The 21,707-nt window shown below is 43.4% G+C and overlaps 1 protein-coding gene across 1 annotated transcript in view; it reads right to left on the bottom strand.

Moving 5' to 3' along the window:
* Nucleotides 1–3,015: 3,015 nt before the first annotated feature.
* LOC112238074 (FYVE and coiled-coil domain-containing protein 1) overlaps nt 3,016–21,707 on the bottom strand; it is a 35,587-nt gene continuing 16,895 nt past the window's right edge. Inside the window, 8 exon segments of the mRNA XM_042307876.1 lie at nt 3,016–3,581; nt 5,397–5,506; nt 6,274–6,301; nt 6,303–6,482; nt 13,299–13,403; nt 13,498–13,633; nt 15,086–15,267; nt 15,401–15,556. Of these exon segments, the coding sequence (XP_042163810.1) occupies nt 3,512–3,581; nt 5,397–5,506; nt 6,274–6,301; nt 6,303–6,482; nt 13,299–13,403; nt 13,498–13,633; nt 15,086–15,267; nt 15,401–15,556 (967 nt within the window). The 3' untranslated portion in view covers nt 3,016–3,511.

Here is a 21,707-nt window from a genome sequence, read left to right as displayed (position 1 = left end):
TGGTGTATTGTGATGTCATTATGGTGTATTGTGATGTCATTATGGTGTAATTGTGATGTCATTATGGTGTATTGTGTTGTCATTATGGTGTATTGTGTGTAGATTGATGAGGTAAAAAAACTATGTAATCCATTTTAGAATAATGCTGTAAAGTAACAAGATATGGAAAAAGTCAAGGGGTCTGAATACTTTCCGAATGCACTCTAGTGGTAGCTGTGAGATGAATTCACATTTCAGCAGAACATTAGCCTAAAACACAAGGCCAAATCTACACTGGAGTTGCTTACCAAGAAGACAGTGGTGGAGTTACAGTTTTGACTTAAATCTGCTTGAAAATCTAGGGCAAGACCTGAAAATTGTTGTCTAGCAATGATCAACAACCAACTTGACAGAGGTTGAAGAATTTTGAAAAAAATAATGGGAAAATATTGCACAATCAACGTGTGGAAAGCTCTTAGAGACTTACCTAGATAAATCTGTCAAAGGTGCTTTTACAAAGTATTGACTGAGGGATGTGAATAGTTAAGTAAATTAGATATTTCTGTACTTGAAGCACGGGAATGGCAACATCATGTTGTGAGGGTGCTTTACTGCAGGAGGGACTGGTGCACTTCACAAAATAGACAGCTTCACGAGGAAGGAAAACTATGTGGATGTATTGAAGCAACATCTCAAGACATCAGTCAGGAAGTTAAAGCTTGGACGCAAATGGGTCTTCCAAATGGACAATGATCCCATGCATACTTCCAAAGTTGTGGCAAACTGGCTTAAGAACAACAAAGTCAAGGTATTGGAGTGGCCATCCCAAAGCCCTGACCTCAATCCCATTGAAAATTTGTGGGCAGAACTGAAAAAGCGTGTGCGAGCAAGGAGGCCTACAAACCTGACTCAGTTATACCAGCTCTGTCAGAAGGAATGGGCCAAAGTTCACCCAACTTATTGTGGGAAGCTTGTGGAAGGCTAACCTGAAACATTTGACCAAAGTTTAACAATTTAAAGGCAATGCTAGCAAATACTAACTGAGTGTATGTAAACGTCTGACCCAAACGTCTGTAAACGTCTGGGAATGTGATGAAATAAATAAAAGCTGAAATAAATCATTCTCTCTACTATTATTCTGACATTTCACATTCTTAAAATGAAGTGGTGATCCTAACTGATCTAAGACAGGGAATTTATACTGGGATTAAATGTCAGGAATTGTGAAAAACTGAGTTTAAATGTATTTGGCTGAGGTGTATGTAAACTTCCGACTTCAACTGTATTTATGGGACTGTATAGAATGTATCAACGTCAGCAGTTGAAAGAGATAAATTGCATAATTTCACATTTTTTCATCAAATTACGATAAATAACTCTACATTAATATTTACAGCCACACAACTGATGTATAAACTGTGGAAGACGTGTTCTATCTGGAGTTAATAAACTGGAAGACGTGTTCTATCTGGAGTTAATAAACTGGAAGACGTGTTCTATCTGGAGTTAATAAACTGGAAGACGTGTTCTATCTGGAGTTAATAAACTGGAAGATGTGTTCTATCTGGAGTTAATAAACTGGAAGACGTGTTCTATCTGGAGTTAATAAACTGGAAGACGTGTTCTATCTGGAGTTAATAAACTGGAAGACGTGTTCTATCTGGAGTTAATAAACTGGAAGACGTGTTCTATCTGTAGTTAATAAACTGGAAGACGTGTTCTATCTGGAGTTAATAAACTGGAAGACGTGTTCTATCTGGAGTTAATAAACTGGAAGACGTGTTCTATCTGGAGTTAATAAACTGGAAGACGTGTTCTATCTGGAGTTAATAAACTGGAAGACGTGTTCTATCTGGAGTTAATAAACTGGAAGATGTGTTCTATCTGGAGTTAATAAACTGGAAGACGTGTTCTATCTGGAGTTAAAAACTGGAAGAGTTTATGTTCTATCTGGAGTTAATAAACTGGAAGACGTGTTCTATCTGGAGTTAAAAACTGGAAGACGTGTTCTATCTGGAGTTAATAAACTGGAAGACGTGTTCTATCTGGAGTTAATAAACTGGAAGACGTGTTCTATCTGGAGTTAATAAACTGGAAGACGTGTTCTATCTGGAGTTAATAAACTGGAAGATGTGTTCTATCTGGAGTTAATAAACTGGAAGACGTGTTCTATCTGGAGTTAATAAAGACGTTCTATCTGGAGTTAGTTTCTATCTGGAACTGATAAACTGGAAGACGTGTTCTATCTGGAGTTAATAAACTGGAAGACGTGTTCTATCTGGAGTTAATAAACTGGAAGACGTGTTCTATCTGGAGTTAATAAACTGGAAGACGTGTTCTATCTGGAGTTAATAAACTGGAAGACGTGTTCTATCTGGAGTTAATAAACTGGAAGACGTGTTCTATCTGGAGTTAATAAACTGGAAGACGAACTGTGGAAATATCTTCTTCAACTGCTGATTTTCATACATTCTTCCAAATGAGAAACACATTATGCAGTGTTACAATCAAGCTTTACACTATGCAGTTACAGCCAAGCTTTACACGATGCAGTGTTACAGCCAAGCTTTACACTATGCAGTTACAGCCAAGCTTTACACTATGCAGTGTTACAATCAAGCTTTACACTATGCAGTGTTACAGCTTTACACTATGCAGTGTTACAGCTTTACACTATGCAGTGTTACAGCTTTACATTATGCAGTGTTACAGCTTTACACTATGCAGTGTTACAGCTTTACACTATGCAGTGTTACAGCTTTACACTATGCAGTGTTACAGCTTTACACTATGCAGTGTTACAGCCAAGCTTTACAGTATGCAGTGTTACAGCCAAGCTTTACACTATGCAGTGTTACAGCCAAGCTTTACAGTATGCAGTGTTACAGCCAAGCTTTACATATCCTTACATACTGAGTGTTTCCACTTCATGACCTTTCTCTGGGTACTATTGAACGAAACCAGACCAGTTCAGACCAATCCTGACCAGTGTTGGTGTTTGGTACAGGTTGATATAGCAGCTAAGAGAAACATTTAAACATTTAACATGCTTTAATTTGATCAATAACATATAAGTGTTTTCATATGACCTTTCTCTGCCTACTATTTTCTAAACCAGACCAGACCTCCTGATACAGCAGCAGGAACATTCTAACTCCTTGTTTTACATGACGTCACAACTCCAGTCTGTCTGGGTCCATTCAACTCTCCAGTCTGTCCGGGTCCATTCAACTCTCCAGTCTGTCCGGGTCCATTCAACTCTCTAGTCTGTCTGGGTCCATTCAACTGAAGGCACAGTTCATTTGACCTACAGATACACAGACCAGTTGTAGAACCATGACTGACACACAGGCACTCTACTTTAACAACACAACCAAACCTCCCTCTTATATAACAACAACAGCCAGATGACGAAAAGAGAACAGAGATTTTCTCATCTTAGTCAGTCCCTTTGTTTCAAACACCCTCTCATCTAAAGAGAACAGAGAGACTGCGGATAAAGGACCAGAACAGTCTTCTCCTCTCCAGACAGTCAATGTGTTCCATCGTAGACCACTGGCTGCTCAACACTCAGACGATACAACACCTTCTTAGAGATGAACCTACACCACAGATGACAGGATAGAGAGGAGAGAACGGGGTGAGGGGGGATAGAGAGGAGACAGAATGGGGTGAGGGGGGATAGAGAGGAGACAGAATGGGGTGAGGGGGGATAGAGAGGAGACAGAACGGGGTGAGGGGGATAGAGAGGAGACAGAACAGAGTGAGGGGGATAGAGAGGAGACAGAATGGGGTGAGGGGGATAGAGAGGAGACAGAATGAGGTGAGGGGGATAGAGAGGAGACAGAACAGAGTGAGGGGGATAGAGAGGAGACAGAATGGGGTGAGGGGGATAGAGAGGAGACAGAATGGGGTGAGGGGGATAGAGAGGAGACAGAATGGGGTGAGGGGGATAGAGGGAGACAGAATGGGGTGAGGGGGATAGAGAGGAGACAGAACAGGGGGAGGGGGATAGAGAGGACACAGAATGGGGTGAAGGGGATAGAGAGGAGACAGAATGGGGTGAGGGGGATAGAGAGGAGACAGAATGGGGTGAGGGGGATAGAGAGGAGACAGAATGGGGTGAATAGAGGGAGACAGAATGGGGTGAGGGGGATAGAGAGGAGACAGAATGGGGTGAGGGGGATAGAGAGGAGACAGAATGGGGTGAGGGGGATAGAGAGGAGACAGAATGGGACAGGGGGTGAGGGGGATAGAGAGGAGACAGAATGGGGTGAGGGGGATAGAGAGGAGACAGAATGGGGTGAGGGGGACAGAGAGGGGACAGAATGGGGTGAGGGGGATAGAGAGGAGACAGAATGGGGTGAGGGGGATAGAGAGGAGACAGAATGGGGTGAGGGGGATAGAGAGGAGACAGAATGGGGTGAGGGGGATAGAGAGGAGACAGAACGGGGTGAGGGGGATAGAGAGGAGACAGAATGGGGTGAGGGGGATAGAGAGGAGACAGAATGGGGTGAGGGGGATAGAGAGGAGACAGAACGGGGTGAGGGGGATAGAGAGGAGACAGAATGGGGTGAGGGGGATAGAGAGGAGACAGAATGGGGTGAGGGGGATAGAGAGGAGACAGAACGGTGTGAGGGGGATAGAGAGGAGACAGAATGGGGTGAGGGGGATAGAGAGGAGACAGAATGGGGTGAGGGGGATAGAGAGGAGACAGAACGGGGTGGGGGGATAGAGAGGAGACAGAATGGGGTGAGGGGGATAGAGAGGAGACAGAACAGGGTGAGGGGGATAGAGAGGAGACAGAACAGAGTGAGGGGGATAGAGAGGAGACAGAACAGGGGTGAGGGGGATAGAGAGGAGACAGAACAGAGTGAGGGGGATAGAGAGGAGACAGAATGGGGTGAGGGGGATAGAGAGGAGACAGAATGGGGTGAGGGGGATAGAGAGGAGACAGAATGGGGTGAGGGGGATAGAGAGGAGACAGAACGGGGTGAGGGGGATAGAGAGGAGACAGAATGGGGTGAGGGGGATAGAGAGGAGACAGAATGGGGTGAGGGGGATAGAGAGGAGACAGAATGGGGTGAGGGGGATAGAGAGGAGACAGAATGGGGTGAGGGGGATAGAGAGGAGACAGAACGGGGTGAGGGGGATAGAGAGGAGACAGAACAGAGTGAGGGGGGATAGAGAGGAGACAGAATGGGGTGAGGGGGGATAGAGAGGAGACAGAACAGGCTGAGGGCAGGATAGAACATACAGACTGTTACATCCACCATGTTATAGATGTGTGTACCAGGAGAAGGAGTTATCGACCTGTGTGTGCACAGATGTGTGTGTGCATAGATGTATGTGTGTACCTGGAGAAGGAGTTATAGACCTGTGTGTGTATAGAAGTGTGTGGGTATAGATGTGTGTACCTGGAGAAGGAGTTGTCAAAGATGAGTGTGTATTCTCCAGTGTTCCTGACTATCAGCTCTCCTGTCATGGTCTCTTTGTGGGATTGACAACGAGTCAGAGGGATCAGTACCTGGAATAGAGACAGGACAGAATACCTTAACCCTAAACCGTAGAACAGATTATTAAACCTAAACCTATAATAACACATTATTAACTCTATACTTTAGAACATATTCATCTTAATCCTATACATTACAACGCATTAAACCTAATCCTAACCCTATACATTACAACGCATTAAACCTAATCTTAACCCTATACATTACAACGCATTAAACCTAATCTTAACCCTATACATTACAACGCATTAAACCTAATCCTAACCCTACCTTAAAAACATTAAACCTAATCCTAACCCTATACCTTAGAAAACATTAAACCTAATCCTAACCCTATACCTTAGAACACATTAAACCTAATCCCAACCCTATACCCATAGAAAACATTAAACCTAATCCTAACCCTATACCTATAGAAAACATTAAACCTAATCCTAACCCTATACCCATAGAAAACATTAAACCTAATCCTAACCCTATACCCATAGAAAACATTAATCCTAACCCTATACGTTAGAACATACTAATCCTAATCCTATACCTTAGAAAACATTAATCCTAATCCTATACCTTAGAAAACATTAATCCTAATCCTATACCTTAGAAAACATTAAACCTAACCCTATACCTTAGAAAACATTAATCCTAACCCTATACCTTAGAAAACATTAATCCTAATCCTATACCTTAGAAAACATTAAACCTAACCCTATACCTTAGAACACATTATTTTAAACACTAATAACTGACCTACTCCAGCAGTGTGTGTTAAATATACCTTAGCCTCCTCCAGAGGTGTGTGTGTCCTCTCTGTACAGCACACTAAATGAGATGCTCTTGGGTGGTGAGGTGAACAGCCAGTGTATGGTAGCACCAAGGGTAGACCCAGTAATAGGGATGGAGCTGTAACAACCAGACCTGATGAACAGCTCCCTCAGACCGTCACCAAATACACTGATCTCCTCCACACTGAACGGAACATGCAACCTGGAGAGGACACACATTAATAACAAAACACCACAGTCAGAATCCCAGCCAGATTAACGGTGACGGTCGGGGCGGCAGGGTAGCCAAGTGGTTAGAGTGTTGGACTAGTAACCGAAAGGTTGCGAGTTCAAACCCCCGAGCTGACAAGGTACAACTCTGTCGTTCTGCCCCTGAACAAGGCAGTTAACCCACTGTTCCTAGGCCGTCATTGAAAATAAGAATTTGTTCTTAACTGACTTGCCTAGTTAAATAAAGGTAAAATAAAATACATTTAAAAAAATTAACAGCCAGTACATGCAGCCAGATTCCCAGCCAGTACATGCAGTCAGATTCCCAGCCAGATTAACAGCCAGTACATGCAGTCAGAATCCCAGCCAGATTAACAGCCAGTACATGGAGTCAGATTCCCAGCCAGAAGATGCAGTCAGATTCCCAGCCAGTACATGCAGTCAGATTCCCAGCCAGTACATGCAGCCAGATTCCCAGCCAGATTATCAGCCAGTACATGCAGCCAGATTCCCAGCCAGAAGTCCCAGCCAGTACATGCAGCCAGATTCCCAGCCAGAATCCCAGCCAGTACATGGAGTCAGATTCCCAGCCAGATTCCCAGCCAGATTATCAGCCAGTACATGCAGCCAGATTCCCAGCCAGATTATCAGCCAGTACATGCAGTCAGATTCCCAGCCAGATTATCAGCCAGTACATGGAGTCAGATTCCCAGCCAGATTCCCAGCTACATTCACATTCAGTACATGCAGTCAGATTCCCAGCTACATTCACAGCCAGTACATGCAGTCAGATTCCCAGCCAGATTCCCAGCTACATTCACAGCCAGAGGCAAACATGAGAGAAAAAAGAAGCTGCAGAAAGATAACTCCAGGGACAACCAGAAAGATGGGCTCGTTTTCATCTCAAACGACACTGTCTTTCCCCTTCTTTTGACTAGATCTTTATGGGAGCTGGTTCTGGTCATACATAGGAACAAATTCAAATACCTCATTCACATTACCCATAATCCCTCTGTTAAGTTGCACCAGATGTCATTCATTTGTTGTAATTCCACAACAGAGTGGAATCGCAACACCCCCTTGCGATTGAAGGCTCCGTTGCAACACAAATGCTGTATACTTAGAATTTTTCCAAACTCTGTGTCTTCGTCAGTCAAAGAACAGGAAGTTTCCAAACCACAGAAGAAGATGAAAATGTGGTTTCGACGATGGGTTTATGGGAAAGCTAGCAACTTGTAAATAATTAGCCACTCCTATAAGTGAGTACTATTTTAATAGTATGTTAAAAATAATACACATTGCCTTCTAAGCAATGTTCCCTCCCCTCAGACTGCCACGCAGAAGAAATATCAGCACATGCAGAGAAGCACGAGATTGAACTTCACTCAAGATTCTACAGTTTTCTCCTTTGTCAGTATCAATGTTTAGCTCTACTGTGGGAATTGTGCTCGAATCAACACAATATTAGGCACTTTTTTCAATATAACATACCGAAACAAAACAAACTACGCAAACTTAGTATGCAAAACTAACTGTGCAAGAGATTTTCTTGTAGGCATAGCACATTGGAGTAGGATTCTATTGCAGTAGGCCTATATGCAAATAGCCATTTCCATATATGGATCTGTGCCATTAACTTTGAACTGGATTGTGTTTACAGTATGAGCAGTCGTGAGTAGATAAACTGGACTGTCTTTACAGTGAGAGGTCGCGTATACATGTGCTTGTTTTGAGATCAAAGCGAGATCTGCATGTAGCCACCTGTGCACATTTGTGACCGACCAGGCCGATCTTATGCAGCAACATTTGAATTTTTATTTTATTTTTTACATTGGATAAAAGTAGACACTCAGAGCTAGAAAGAGGTATATCATACACTAAGGTTAAGGAACAATGGGAAAGTAATAATGCTTTCAAAGTTGATACATTTGTAACCTCACTTTTGAGAAAATGGTCTCCATGAATGTTTTGTTACAACTACTGGAGAGCCCTTCCCTTGTCTCCACCCATTCAGCATCATTCACACACTCTTAAGCCCCACCCATCTCTTTCAGAATTCACATGTCAGGCCATGTACTAAACAACCAAAGATTTCAAGACTAAAGGCTGGTTTATACTATGGGTGTGTTCATAAATTGAATCTAGAGTGCCAGAGTGTGCTCTAGTGTAGTAAGTATAAACCAGCCTTTAGTCCTGAAATCTTTGGTTGTTTAGTACATGGCCTGACATGTGAATACTGAAATAGATGGGTGGGTGTAAAGCTTAAGAGGGTCTGTTGGTAAATTCAGAGCGTTTTCTAGTAGGGTTGATCTGAACGTTCTGACCTCACACTGGACGCTCTGGCCGACGAGTAGGGTTGATCTGAACGTTCTGACCTCACAACAGCAGTCAAGCACCCAAGCTAACTGGCTAACGTTGGCTAGCTACTTTCAGACACATAATGAGAGAACACCCCACTCTGACCATTTTACTGATCCTAGCAGAGCTGGTTAGGCTGTTTTCATGTTATCCAGTGCGGTGACTGGCAACAATTTAATTACGCTTTTTAACCAACGTTTACTGACACCGTCCATATTCAAAAGAGAACAGAGGACATGCTGCAGGAGAGACAGAGAACAGAGGACAGAAGACAGGCTGCAGGAGAGACAGAGAACAGAGGACATGCTGCAGGAGAGACAGAGAACAGAGGACAGGCTGCAGGAGAGAAAGAGAACAGAGGACAGGCTGCTGGAGAGAAAGAGAACAGAGGACAGGCTGCAGGAGAGAAAGAGAACAGAGGACAGGCTGCTGGAGAGAAAGAGAACAGAGGACAGGCTGCAGGAGAGAAAGAGAACAGAGGACAGGCTGCTGGAGAGAAAGAGAACAGAGGACAGAAGACAGGCTGCAGGAGAGACAGAGAACCGAGGACAGGCTGCAGGAGAGAAAGAGAACAGAGGACAGGCTGCTGGAGAGAAAGAGAACAGAGGACAGGCTGCAGGAGAGAAAGAGAACAGAGGACAGAAGACAGGCTGCAGGAGAGACAGAGAACCGAGGACAGGCTGCAGGAGAGAAAGAACAGAGAACAGAAGACAGAGGACAGGCTGCCGGAGAGAAAGGGAACAGAGAACAGAGGACAGGCTGCAGGAGAGAAAGAGAACAGAGGACAGGCTGCTGGAGAGAAAGAGAACCGGGGACAAGACTGCAGGAGAGAAAGAGGACAGAGGCAAGACTGCAGGAGGGTGCTGAGCATTCGTAAATTTCTCAGTTATGCTGCACTCTGGCACACTCAGACGAGTGTTTAGACATGTAGCTAGCTAGCTAAACAATGAACCATAATCCCAACTCATAACGTTACTACCCTGCATGAATCTGCAGGTAGCTTACCAACCAGGTACTATGTTAACTAGCTAGCTAACATCAGGCTATAACTTGCAATGCAAATGGCTCTGCGATACGAATAATATTACTACACAGATCATACACGTAACATTAGCTAACAAGCAAGCTAGCTAACAGTACGCGTTAACTTGAAATGAAAATGACTTTCTGACTAAATTTGAAATGTGTAATATCTGAAAATGTAGCGAGTTAAACTATTTTATCTGTATACATGGATGGACGCTTCTCCCTCTCTGTCACAGATGCCAACCTTTCCCTTAGTTTGAAGATGTAATCCAGAGACAGGTGTTTCCTCCATCTCCTTAGCTATCATACTCTAATTCCACTGATTTCAAAACTCGGTCCTCCAGAATGTGGAGAGCAACACTTATGCAGTTCTACTACGTGATATATATATTTTTAAACGTTACAAAGGATTACCTAGACATACTGACCAGCTCAAATAGACAGACGCGTGCAACATGGCAGACCAATTCGAACTCATCTCTCGACATGTCCAGCCCACTCATTATCTCAGCCAATCATAGCTAGCGGGAAGGTTGCTCCCTTTTTCCATGGCTAAACCAACTAGGCTCGTAATTTAACAATTTTATCTGTATTTACAGATGACATACAAGTTTGTTATTAAGGCACATGAAAGTTCACATGTCCCAGAAGGCATTTCTGCCAAAAAACGCATTTAGATTTAAAAAAAAAAGTTTACACTCAAATGGCTCTCTTGTGAAGTAGTGATGCATGACATACACCTCATTTTCTGAAACGAGTCACATTTGTTCATATTCTTTGCTAGTTAGTGAGTTATTATCATTTGTAGTCAGCAATGTTGCTTTCCTATAAGAACACAAAACTTTTACATTTCTAGTCATCTCTGAAAAGCCAGTCTGGTAAAGAGCTGTTTTATGTCTTAAAGGGGCAGTGTCCTAACATTTTAGTTTGTAATGAGGTTTGTTTTTTATGATAATTATTAGGTCGCTAAGTATAGTATAGCCATAGCCTAGCTATGTACAGTACCAGTCAAAAGTTTGGACACACCTACTCATTCCAGGGTTTTCTTTATTTTTACTATTTTTACTATTTTTTCTTTATTTTTACTATTTTCTACATTGTAGAATAATAGTGAAGACATCAAAACTATGAAATAACACATATGGAATCATGTAGTAAATGTCATGCCCTGATCTGCTTCACCTGTCCTTGTGCTTGTCTCCTCCAGGTTTCGTCCATCTTCCCCACTTATCCACTGTGTATTTATACTTGTGTTTTCTGTCTGTCGTTCGTCTTGTTTGTTCAAGTCAACCAGCGTTTCAGTCTCTCTTTTTCTCGCCCTCCTGGTTTTGACCACTTTCCTGAGCCTGCCTGCAGTCCTGTACCTTTGCCGCTATTTTGGATTATCGACACCTGCCTGTCTTGACCTGTCGTTTGCTTGTCTCCACCCCCCTCCTTGACCTGTCGTTTGCTTGTCTCCACCCCCTCCCTGACTTGTCGCTTGCTTGTCTCCACCCCCTCCTTGACCTGTCGTTTGCTTGTCTCCACCCCCTCCTTGACCTGTCGTTTGCTTGTCTCCACCCCCTCCTTGACCTGTCGTTTGCCTTCCCCTGTTGGTACAATAAACATTGTTACTTCAACACAGTCTGCACTTGGGTCTTACCTGAAATGTGATAGTAACCAAAAAAGTGTTAAACAAATAAAAATATATCTTAGATTTTAGATTATTCAAAGTAGCCAACCTTGATGCCAGCTTTGAACACTCTTGGCATTCTCTCAACCAGCTTCATGGGGCAGTCACCTGGAATGCATTTCAATTAACAGGTGTGCCTTGTTAATGTTAATTTGTGGAATTTCTTTCCTTCTTAATGCATTTGAGCCAATCAGTTAGGTAGGGGTGGTATACTTGGCATTTTCCCAAACAGCTTCATGAGGGAGTCACCTTCTTAAAATGTTTGAGCCAATCAGTTGTGTTGTGACAAGGTAGGGGTGGTATACAGTAGATAGCCCTATTTGGTAAAATTCCAAGTCCATATTTTGGCAAAAACAGCTCAAATAAGCAAAGAGAAATGACAGTCCATCATTACCTTAAGACATGAAGGTCAATCTGGAAAATTTCAAGAACTTTTAAAGTTTATTCAAGTGCAGTCGCAACAACCATCAAGCACTATGATGAAACTGGCTCTCATGAGGACCGCCACAGGCAAGAAAGACCCAGAGTTGCCTCTGCTGCAGGGGATACGTTCATTAGAAAGGGAAAGGGGAATCTGGAAAATTTCTAGTCAGTTGTACAACTGAATGCCTTCAACTGAAATGTGTCTTCAGCATTTAACCCAACCCCACTGAATCAGAGAGGTGCGGTGGACTGCCTTAATCAACATCCACATCTACTATAATTTACCTTTATTTAACTAGGCAAGTCAGTTAAGAACAAATTCTTATTTTCAATGACGGCCTAGGAACAGTGGGTTAACTGCCTGTTCAGGGGCAGAACGACAGATTTGTACCTTGTCAGCTCGGGGATTTGAACATGAAACCTTTCGGTTACTAGTTCAACGCTCTAGACACTAGGCTATCCTGCCGCCCCTATAGGACACCAATAAGAAGAGACCTGCTTGGGCCAAGAAACATGATCAATGGACAATAGACCGGTGGAAATTTGTCCTTTGGTCTGATGAGTCCAAATTTGAGATTTTTGGTTCCAACCGCTATGTCTTTGTGAGAGGCAGAGTAGATGAACGGATGATCTCTGCATGTGTGGTTCCCACTGTGAAGCATGGAGGAGGAGGTGTTATGGTGTGGGGGTACTTTGTTGGTTACACCATCAGTGATTTATTTAGAATTCAAGGCACACTTAACCAGCATGGATACCACAGCATTCTGCAGCGATACGCCACCCCATCTGGTTTGGGCTTAGTGGGACTATCCTTTATTTTTCAACAGAACAATGACCCAACACACCTCCAGGTTGTGTAAGGGCTATTTTTACCAAGAAGGAGAATGATGGAGTGCTGCATCAGATGACCTGACCTCCACAATCACCCAACCTCAACCCAATTGAGATGGTTTGGGATGAGTTGGACCGCAGAGGGAAGGAAAAACAGCCAACAAGTGCTCAGTATATGTGGGAACTCCTTCACGACTGTTGGAAAAGCATTCCAGGTGAAGCTGGTTGAGAGTATGCCAAATGTGTGCAAAGCAGTTGTCAAGGAAAAGGGTGGCTACTTTTAAGAATTTTGTTGAACACTTTTTTGGTTACTACATGATTCCATATGTGTTATTTCATAATTTTGAGGTCTTCACTATTATTGTAGAATGTAGAAAATAGTTTTAAAAAATATATTAAAAAAACCTTGAATGAGTAGGCTTGTCCAAACTTTTGACTGGTACTGTAATTCTGGCCATGGTGGTCATTCTGGTCTTGGTGAATATTGGTCTGACTCACGTGAGTTCTCCACTCCTCAGCAGACAGATCTCTGCATCCTGAACAGCTCCAGTCTGGTCAGGTAGGTCCTCTGATGTGGTTTCTGCTGTACTGGCACCACCGTTGCTGGGCAAAACAAACATACAAACAAACGCAGTGTCAAAAATAGCATCAGGCAAGGGTTCTGAATGTGTATGTGTGTGTGTGTGTGTGTACTCACAGCTCTGCTGCCCCCTGGGGGTTGGTGTGAGGAGAGCAGGCAGTGAAGGAGAGAGAGTCACTGTTGGAAACATAATTAACTTCCTCTTCTGTTATGATGCCATATGCACCATCATCTGCCCTTGGCACAGCCAGGTCTGAGAGTGAGAGAGTGATCAAAAGGAACATAACATTAGACCAATTAGGATCTGGCTAAAAAATACTTCAGACATAGAGCCCATTGCCCTTTATGGTTGTGAGGTCTGGGGTCCGCTCACCAACCAAGAATTCACAAAATGGGATAAACACTAAATTGAGACTCTGCACGCAGAATTCTGCAAAAATATCCTCTGTGTACAACGTAAAACAACAAATAATGGATTCAGAGCAGAATTAGGCAGATACCCGCTAATTATTAAAATTCAGAAAAGAGCCGTTTTAAATTCTACAACCATAACAAAGCCATCGTCTACAGAGAGATGAATCTGGAGAAGAGTCCCCTAAGCAAGCTGGTCCTGGGGCTCTGTTCACAAACAGACCCCACAGAGCCCCAGTACAGCAACACAATTAGACCCAACCAAATCATGAGAAAACAAAAAGATAGTTACTTGACACATTGGAAAGAATTAACAAAAAAACAGAGCAAACTAGAATGATATTTGTCCCTAAACAGAGAGTACACAGTGGCAGAATACCTGACCACTGTGACTGACCCAAAATTAAGGAAAGCTTTGACTATGTACAGACTCAGTGAGCATAGCCTTGCTTTTGAGAAAGGCCACCGTAGGCAGACAAACACCATTGTAAATACAACCCATATTTATGTTGATTAATTTTCCCTTTTATACTTGGGTGGTTGTTTAACTTTGCATGCCGTTACAACACCGTATAAAGACATAATATGACATTTGAAATGCCTTTATTCTTTTGGAGTGTAATGTTTACTGTTCATTTTTATTGTTCACTAAGTGTTTATTATCTATTTTCACTAAACATATGTTTCCCATGCCAATAAAGCTCTTAAATTGAAAGTGAAACGAGTGAGAGTGAAATAATGTTTGTGGAATCATCCGTCTAATTTAAGAGTGTGTATCTGAGTGTGTATGTGAGTGTGTATGTGAGTGTGTATGTGAGTGTGTATCTGAGTGTGTATCTGAGTGTGTATCTGAGTGTGTAAGTGAGTGTGTATGTGAGTGTGTAAGTGAGTGTGTATCTGAGTGTGTATGGGAGTGTGTATGTGAGTGTGTAAGTGAGTGTGTATGTGAGTGTGTAAGTGAGTGTGTATCTGAGTGTGTATCTGAGTGTGTAAGTGAGTGTGTATGTGAGTGTGTATCTGAGTGTGTATGTGAGTGTGTATGTGAGTGTGAGTGTGTATCTGAGTGTGTATGTGAGTGTGTAAGTGAGTGTGTATGTGAGTGTGTATCTGAGTGTGTATGTGAGTGTGTATGTGAGTGTGTATCTGAGTGTGTATGTGAGTGTGTATGTGAGTGTGAGTGTGTATCTGAGTGTGTATCTGAGTGTGTAAGTGAGTGTGTATGTGAGTGTGTATCTGAGTGTGTAAGTGAGTGTGTATGTGGTCTCATCTGTGTTGCTGGGTTGCATGGTTTTACCAGGTTGGGGCAGAGGGTTGAAGGGTGCGTGTGGTGCAGTACAGGTGTCTTCCTGAGGATGGCGCTCTACCACAGCACTGTGCTGGCTGTAGCAGACTGAGCAGCAGCGCTCTCTGGCGCCCCCCTCCATCAGGCTGACTGTGTTACTGCAGCAGTAGTAGCAGAACCCATGGCCACACAGTCTGAGAATACAGTCAGAACAGAGAGACAGTGAGAGGTACCTGACACCAGCTGAATGGACTGCTGCAGGAGAGACAGTGAGAGGTACCTGACACCAGCTGAATGGACTGCTGCAGGAGAGACAGTGAGAGGTACCTGCAGGTATGTCTGTGAAGCCACCAGCTGAATGGACTGCTGCAGGAGAGACAGTGAGAGGTATTGCTACAGGTATCTCTCTTTGTCTGCTCCTCCGCTCTCAACTTCTGCTCAAACTCCAGAGCATCAGACTTCTGCCACAATCCATCCTTCTCCCTGGAAATACACACACAATTCACACACGGTTCAATCAACACGCGGTTCAATTCCCACACGGGTTAATTCACACACGGGTTAATACACGCACACCTGGCATGCATCCACGTCTGTCACAATCCATCCTTCTCCCTGGAAATACACACACAATTCACACACGGTTCAATCAACACGCGGTTCAATTCCCACACGGGTTAATTCACACACGGGTTAATACACGCACACCTGGCATGCATCCACGTCTGTCACAATCCATCCTTCTCCCTGGAAATACACACACAATTCACACACGGTTCAATCAACACGCGGTTCAATTCCCACACGGGTTAATTCACACACGGGTTAATACACGCACACCTGGCATGCATCCACGTCTGTCACAATCCATCCTTCTCCCTGGAAATACACACACAATTCACACACGGTTCAATTCACACGCGGTTCAATTCACACACGGTTCAATTCCCACACGGTTCAATTCCCACACGGGTTAATTCACACACGGGTTAATACACGCACACCTGGCATGCATCCACGTCTGTCACAATCCATCCTTCTCCCTGGAAATACACACACAATTCACACACGGTTCAATTCACACGCGGTTCAATTCACACGCGGTTCAATTCCCACACGGTTCAATTCCCACACGGGTTAATTCACACACGGGTTAATACACGCACACCTGGCATGCATCCACGTCTGTCACAATCCATCCTTCTCCCTGGAAAGACACAGTTCGATACACACACAGCCGGATCTTCACGGGTCCACCGGTACCCGAATACTCCAGACCCGATCCAGGACCCGACTGGGTCCAAAACTCTAAATAATGTCACAGGTCTGAGTCGGATCTGATATGATTGTCACCTGGTCTGAGTCGGATCTGATATGGTTGTCACAGGTCTCGGGTATGGGTCTGATATGATTGTCACAGGTCTCGGGTATGGGTCTGATATGATTGTCACAGGTCCCTGGTATGGGTATGATCAGATTTTCACAGGTCTCGGGCATGGGTCTGATATGATTGTCACAGGTCTCTGGTATGGGTATGATCAGATTGTCACAGGTCTCGGGTATGGGTCTGATATGATTGTCACAGGTCTCGGGTATGGGTCTGATATGATTGTCACAGGTCTCGGGTATGGGTCTGATATGATTGTCACAGGTCTCGGGTATGGGTCTGATATGATTGTCACAGGTCTCGGGTATGGGTCTGATATGATCGTCACAGGTCTCGGGTATGGGTCTGATATGATTGTCACAGGTCTCGGGTATGGGTCTGATATGATTGTCACAGGTCTCGGGTATGGGTCTGATATGAATGTCACAGGTCTGAGTTGGATCTGATATGATTGTCACAGGTCTCGGGTATGGGTCTGATATGATTGTCACAGGTCTCGGGTATGGGTCTGATATGATTGTCACAGGTCTCGGGTATGGGTCTGATATGATTGTCACAGGTCTCGGGTATGGGTCTGATATGATTGTCACAGGTCTCGGGTATGGGTCTGATATGATTGTCACAGGTCTCGGGTATGGGTCTGATATGAATGTCACAGGTCTGAGTTGGATCTGATATGATTGTCACAGGTCTCGGGTATGGGTCTGATATGATTGTCACAGGTCTCGGGTATGGGTCTGATATGATTGTCACAGGTCTCGGGTATGGGTCTGATATGATTGTCACAGGTCTCGGGTATGGGTCTGATATGAATGTCACAGGTCTGAGTTGGATCTGATATGATTGTCACAGGTCTCGGGTATGGGTCTGATATGATTGTCACAGGTCTGAGTTGGATCTGATATGATTGTCTCGGGTATGGGTCTGATATGATTGTCACAGGTCTGAGTTGGATCTGATATGATTGTCTCGGGTATGGGTCTGATATGATTGTCACAGGTCTGAGTTGGATCTGATATGATTGTCTCGGGTATGGGTCTGATATGATTGTCACAGGTCTGAGTTGGATCTGATATGATTGTCTCGGTATGGGTCTGATATGATTGTCACAGGTCTGAGTTGGATCTGATATGATTGTCTCGGTCTCGTATGGGTCTGATATGATTGTCACAGGTCTGAGTTGGATCTGATATGATTGTCTCGGGTATGGGTCTGATATGATTGTCACAGGTCTGAGTTGGATCTGATATGATTGTCTCGGGTATGGGTCTGATATGATTGTCACAGGTCTGAGTTGGATCTGATATGATTGTCTCGGGTATGGGTCTGATATGATTGTCACAGGTCTGAGTTGGATCTGATATGATTGTCTCGGGTATGGGTCTGATATGATTGTCACAGGTCTGAGTTGGATCTGATATGATTGTCTCGGGTATGGGTCTGATATGATTGTCACAGGTCTGAGTTGGATCTGATATGATTGTCTCGGGTATGGGTCTGATATGATTGTCACAGGTCTGAGTTGGATCTGATATGATTGTCTCGGGTATGGGTCTGATATGATTGTCACAGGTCTGAGTTGGATCTGATATGATTGTCTCGGGTATGGGTCTGATATGATTGTCACAGGTCTGAGTTGGATCTGATATGATTGTCTCGGGTATGGGTCTGATATGATTGTCACAGGTCTGAGTTGGATCTGATATGATTGTCTCGGGTATGGGTCTCTACTGCTGCAGTAGAGAGAAATGTTTATGCTGCTGCTCTTGCTTTTCATGAGAGTGGAGAGTGGCACATGTAGCTTGGTGTTGGCCAATCATGAGTCAGAGCTGCAGTAGGCGACAGCGATAGAGCCTCCGTGTGGTAAAAGTTAGGAGATATCTAATCAACAGAAAATGGAATTAAAAGTTAGAGGAGAAGGATGGGCTACAACCAAGAGCCAACAGGCAGTCTGCTACCTTATATTCTGAATGGAGTTGTTGTTGATGTTGTTGTTGTTATCAGGAACTGTAGGATTAGAAAACATGCACTGCAGCCTCTGTTAGCCTAGCTAGCTAACGGTAGCTAGCTTAACTAGCTTCTCCCGGTTTGATGCAGTCAAGACAAGTACTTCGTAATCATATTTGATGATAAATAACCTCGCTATGGCAGGTACACTACATGGCCAAATTAGTGGATTCAGCTTTTTCAGTCACACCCATTGCTGACAGGTGTATAAAATCGAGCACACAGCCATGCAATCTCCATAAACAAACATTGGCAGTAGAATGGCCCGTACTGAAGAGCTCAGTGACTTTCAACGTGCCACCTTTCCAACAAGTCAGTTCGTCAAATTTCTGCCCTGCTAAAGCTGCCCATGTCAACTGTGAGTGTTGTTATTGTGAAGTGGAAAAATCTAGGAGCAACAACGGCTCAGCTGTGAAGTCGTAAGCCAAACAAGCTCACAGAACGGGGCCGCCGAGGCCTCAGTTGCAACACTCACTACTGACTTCCAAACAGTCTCTGGAAGCAACGTCAGCACAATAACTGTTTCTCGGGAGCTTCATGAAATGGGTTTCCAAGGCCAAGCAGCCGCACACAAGCCTAAGATCATACACAATGCCGAGCATTGGCTGCCATTGGACTCTGGAGCAGTGGAAATGCGTTCTCCGGAGTGATGAATCATGCTTCACCATCTGACAGTCTGACGGACTAATCTGGGTTTGGCAGTTGGCAGGAGAACGCTACTAGCCCCAATGCATAGTGCCAACTGTAAAGTTTGGTGGAGGATGAATAATGGTCTGGGGCTGTTTTTCATGGTTCAGACCCCTTAGTTCCAGTGAAGGGAAATGTTAATGATACAGCATACAATGATATTCTAGATGAAGGGGTCTGAACCATGAAAAACAGATTCTGTGCTTCCAACTTGGGAAGGCCCTTTCCTGTTTCAGAATGACACTGCCCCCGTGCACAAAGCGAGGTCCACACAGAAATGGTTTGTCGAGATCGGTGTGGAATAACTTGACTGGGCTGCACAGAGCCCTGACCTCAACCCCATCTAACACATTTGGGATGAATTGGAACGCCGACTGCGAGCCAGGCCTAATCGCCCAACATCAATGTCCAACCTCACTAATACTCTTGTGGCTGAATGGAAGCAAGTCCCCACAACAATGTTCCAACATCTAGTGGAAAGCCTTCCCAGAAGAGTGGAGGCTGTTATAGCAGCAAAAGGGGGACCAACTCCATATTAATGCCCATGATTTTGGAATGAGATGTTGGACGAGCAGTTGTCCACATACTTTTGGCCATGTAGTGTATTTGTGTACTATAGTGTAAGTCAACTTGGTTGGTTGTCTCTCGTCTCTGCTCCCCATGGCTCACAGGCCCCTTCCCTCCTGCTAGAGCAGTCTCATCTCTGGTTAGTAAAGTAGCTTCACCCAGAACAGTCTAAGCCGGGGGGGTTCTACTAAGCTATATACGATTGTTTTATACCAAGGATCATTTAGCAAGTTGAGTTTGAATTTTAAGACCCCTTTTAGTATAAAAAAAAATATATATATATATATGTGTTTGAGGAAAAAACGCATTGCATAACAGATAGTCCTTACTGCTATTAGAAACACATTGAATAACAGATAGTCCTTACTGCTATTAGAAACACATTGAATAACAGATAGTCCTTACTGCTATTAGCCCATAGAAACACATTGAATAACAGATAGTCCTTACTGCTATTAGCCCATAGAAACACATTGAATAACATATAGCCTCCTCCAAAAATCTGAAGGAAGTTTGTTCTGAAGTGTCTGAGAGATATAAGAAAGATCAGGAAACATGTATATTTTTTACATTATTTAACCCCTTATTTTTGGTACTAAACAGCCTCCATCTATACTTCCATAAATGTTTTCAACAAGTACAGGGGAACTTCAGACGAGTCGTGTGAGGCTGGTGGGGATCATAGAGCAAAACAACCAACATGTACGTATTCGTGAGAGTCTCACCTTGCCACAGAGGGGTCTTAAAACCTCTTGAAGCTAGGGGGTACTATTTTTATGTTTGGAAAATGAACGTTCCCAAAGTAAACGGCCTATTTCTCAGGACCAGATGCTAGAATATGCATATAATTGACAGATTAGGATAGAAAACACTCTAAAGTTTCCAAAACTGTCAAAATATTGTCTGTGAGTATAACAGAATTGATATTGCAGGCGAAACCCTGAGAAAAATCAAACCAGGAAGTGGCTTCTATTTTGAAAACTCCATGTTCCATAGCCTCCAATTGCTCCATTTAAAGGGATATCAACCAGATTCCTTTTCCTATTACTTCCTCAAGGTGTCAACTGTCTTCAGACATAGTTTTAGGCTTTTATTTTGAAAAATGAGCCAGAACGATAACATCGAGTCAAGTGGTCACATGAGTTTTGCTCGCGCAACAGACTTTGGATAGGTATTGTTTTCCCCTCTCCTACTGTGAAAGACATTTGCAGTTGATATATTATCGATTATATATTTTAAAAACAACCTGAGGATGGATTATTGTCACGTTCTGACCATAGTTCTGTTATCTTATTCTTTGTTTTAGTATGGTCAGGGTGTGAGTTGGGGTGGGCAGTCTATGTTTGTTTTTCTATGTTTGTTTTTGTGTTCGGCCTAGTATGGTTCTCAATCAGAGGCAGGTGTCATTAGTTGTCTCTGATTAAGAATCATACTTAGGTAGCCTGGGTTTCAAGCACCCGCTTTTGGTTGGTGGGTGCTTGTTTCCGTGTGAGTGTTTTGGCCACACGGTACTGTTTCGGTTTTGTAAATTCACATTGTTATTTTCTGTTTAGTGTTCTGAGTTTGAATTAAAAATCATCATGAACAAAGCTGCTCTTCAGACGAAGAGGAGGAAATCCGTTACAATTATAAAAAAAGTTATTACGGATATTATTTGGAATTTGTCTGCGTTGTCATGACCGCTCTTTCCTGTGGATTTCTGAACATAATGCACCAAACAAACGGAGGTATTTTGGATATAAAAATAATCTTTATGGAACAAAAGAAACATTTGTTGTGTAACTGGGAGTCTCATGAGTGAAAACATCCGAAGATCATCAAAAGGTGAACAATTAATTAGATTTTTTTTTCTGATTTTCATGACCAAGCTACCTGATGTTAAGTGTACTTAATGTTTTGTCATGCGATCGATAAACTTACACAAACGCTTGGATTGCTTTCGCTGTAAAGCATCATTTCAAAGTCTGAGACGACAGGTGGATTAAC

The sequence above is a fragment of the Oncorhynchus tshawytscha genome, linkage group LG28 (genome assembly GCF_018296145.1).
Source record: "Oncorhynchus tshawytscha isolate Ot180627B linkage group LG28, Otsh_v2.0, whole genome shotgun sequence".
NCBI classification, from domain to species: domain Eukaryota; kingdom Metazoa; phylum Chordata; class Actinopteri; order Salmoniformes; family Salmonidae; genus Oncorhynchus; species Oncorhynchus tshawytscha.
Note: the sequence above shows the minus strand (reverse complement) of the source record. Positions and strands in the feature narration are given on the sequence as shown.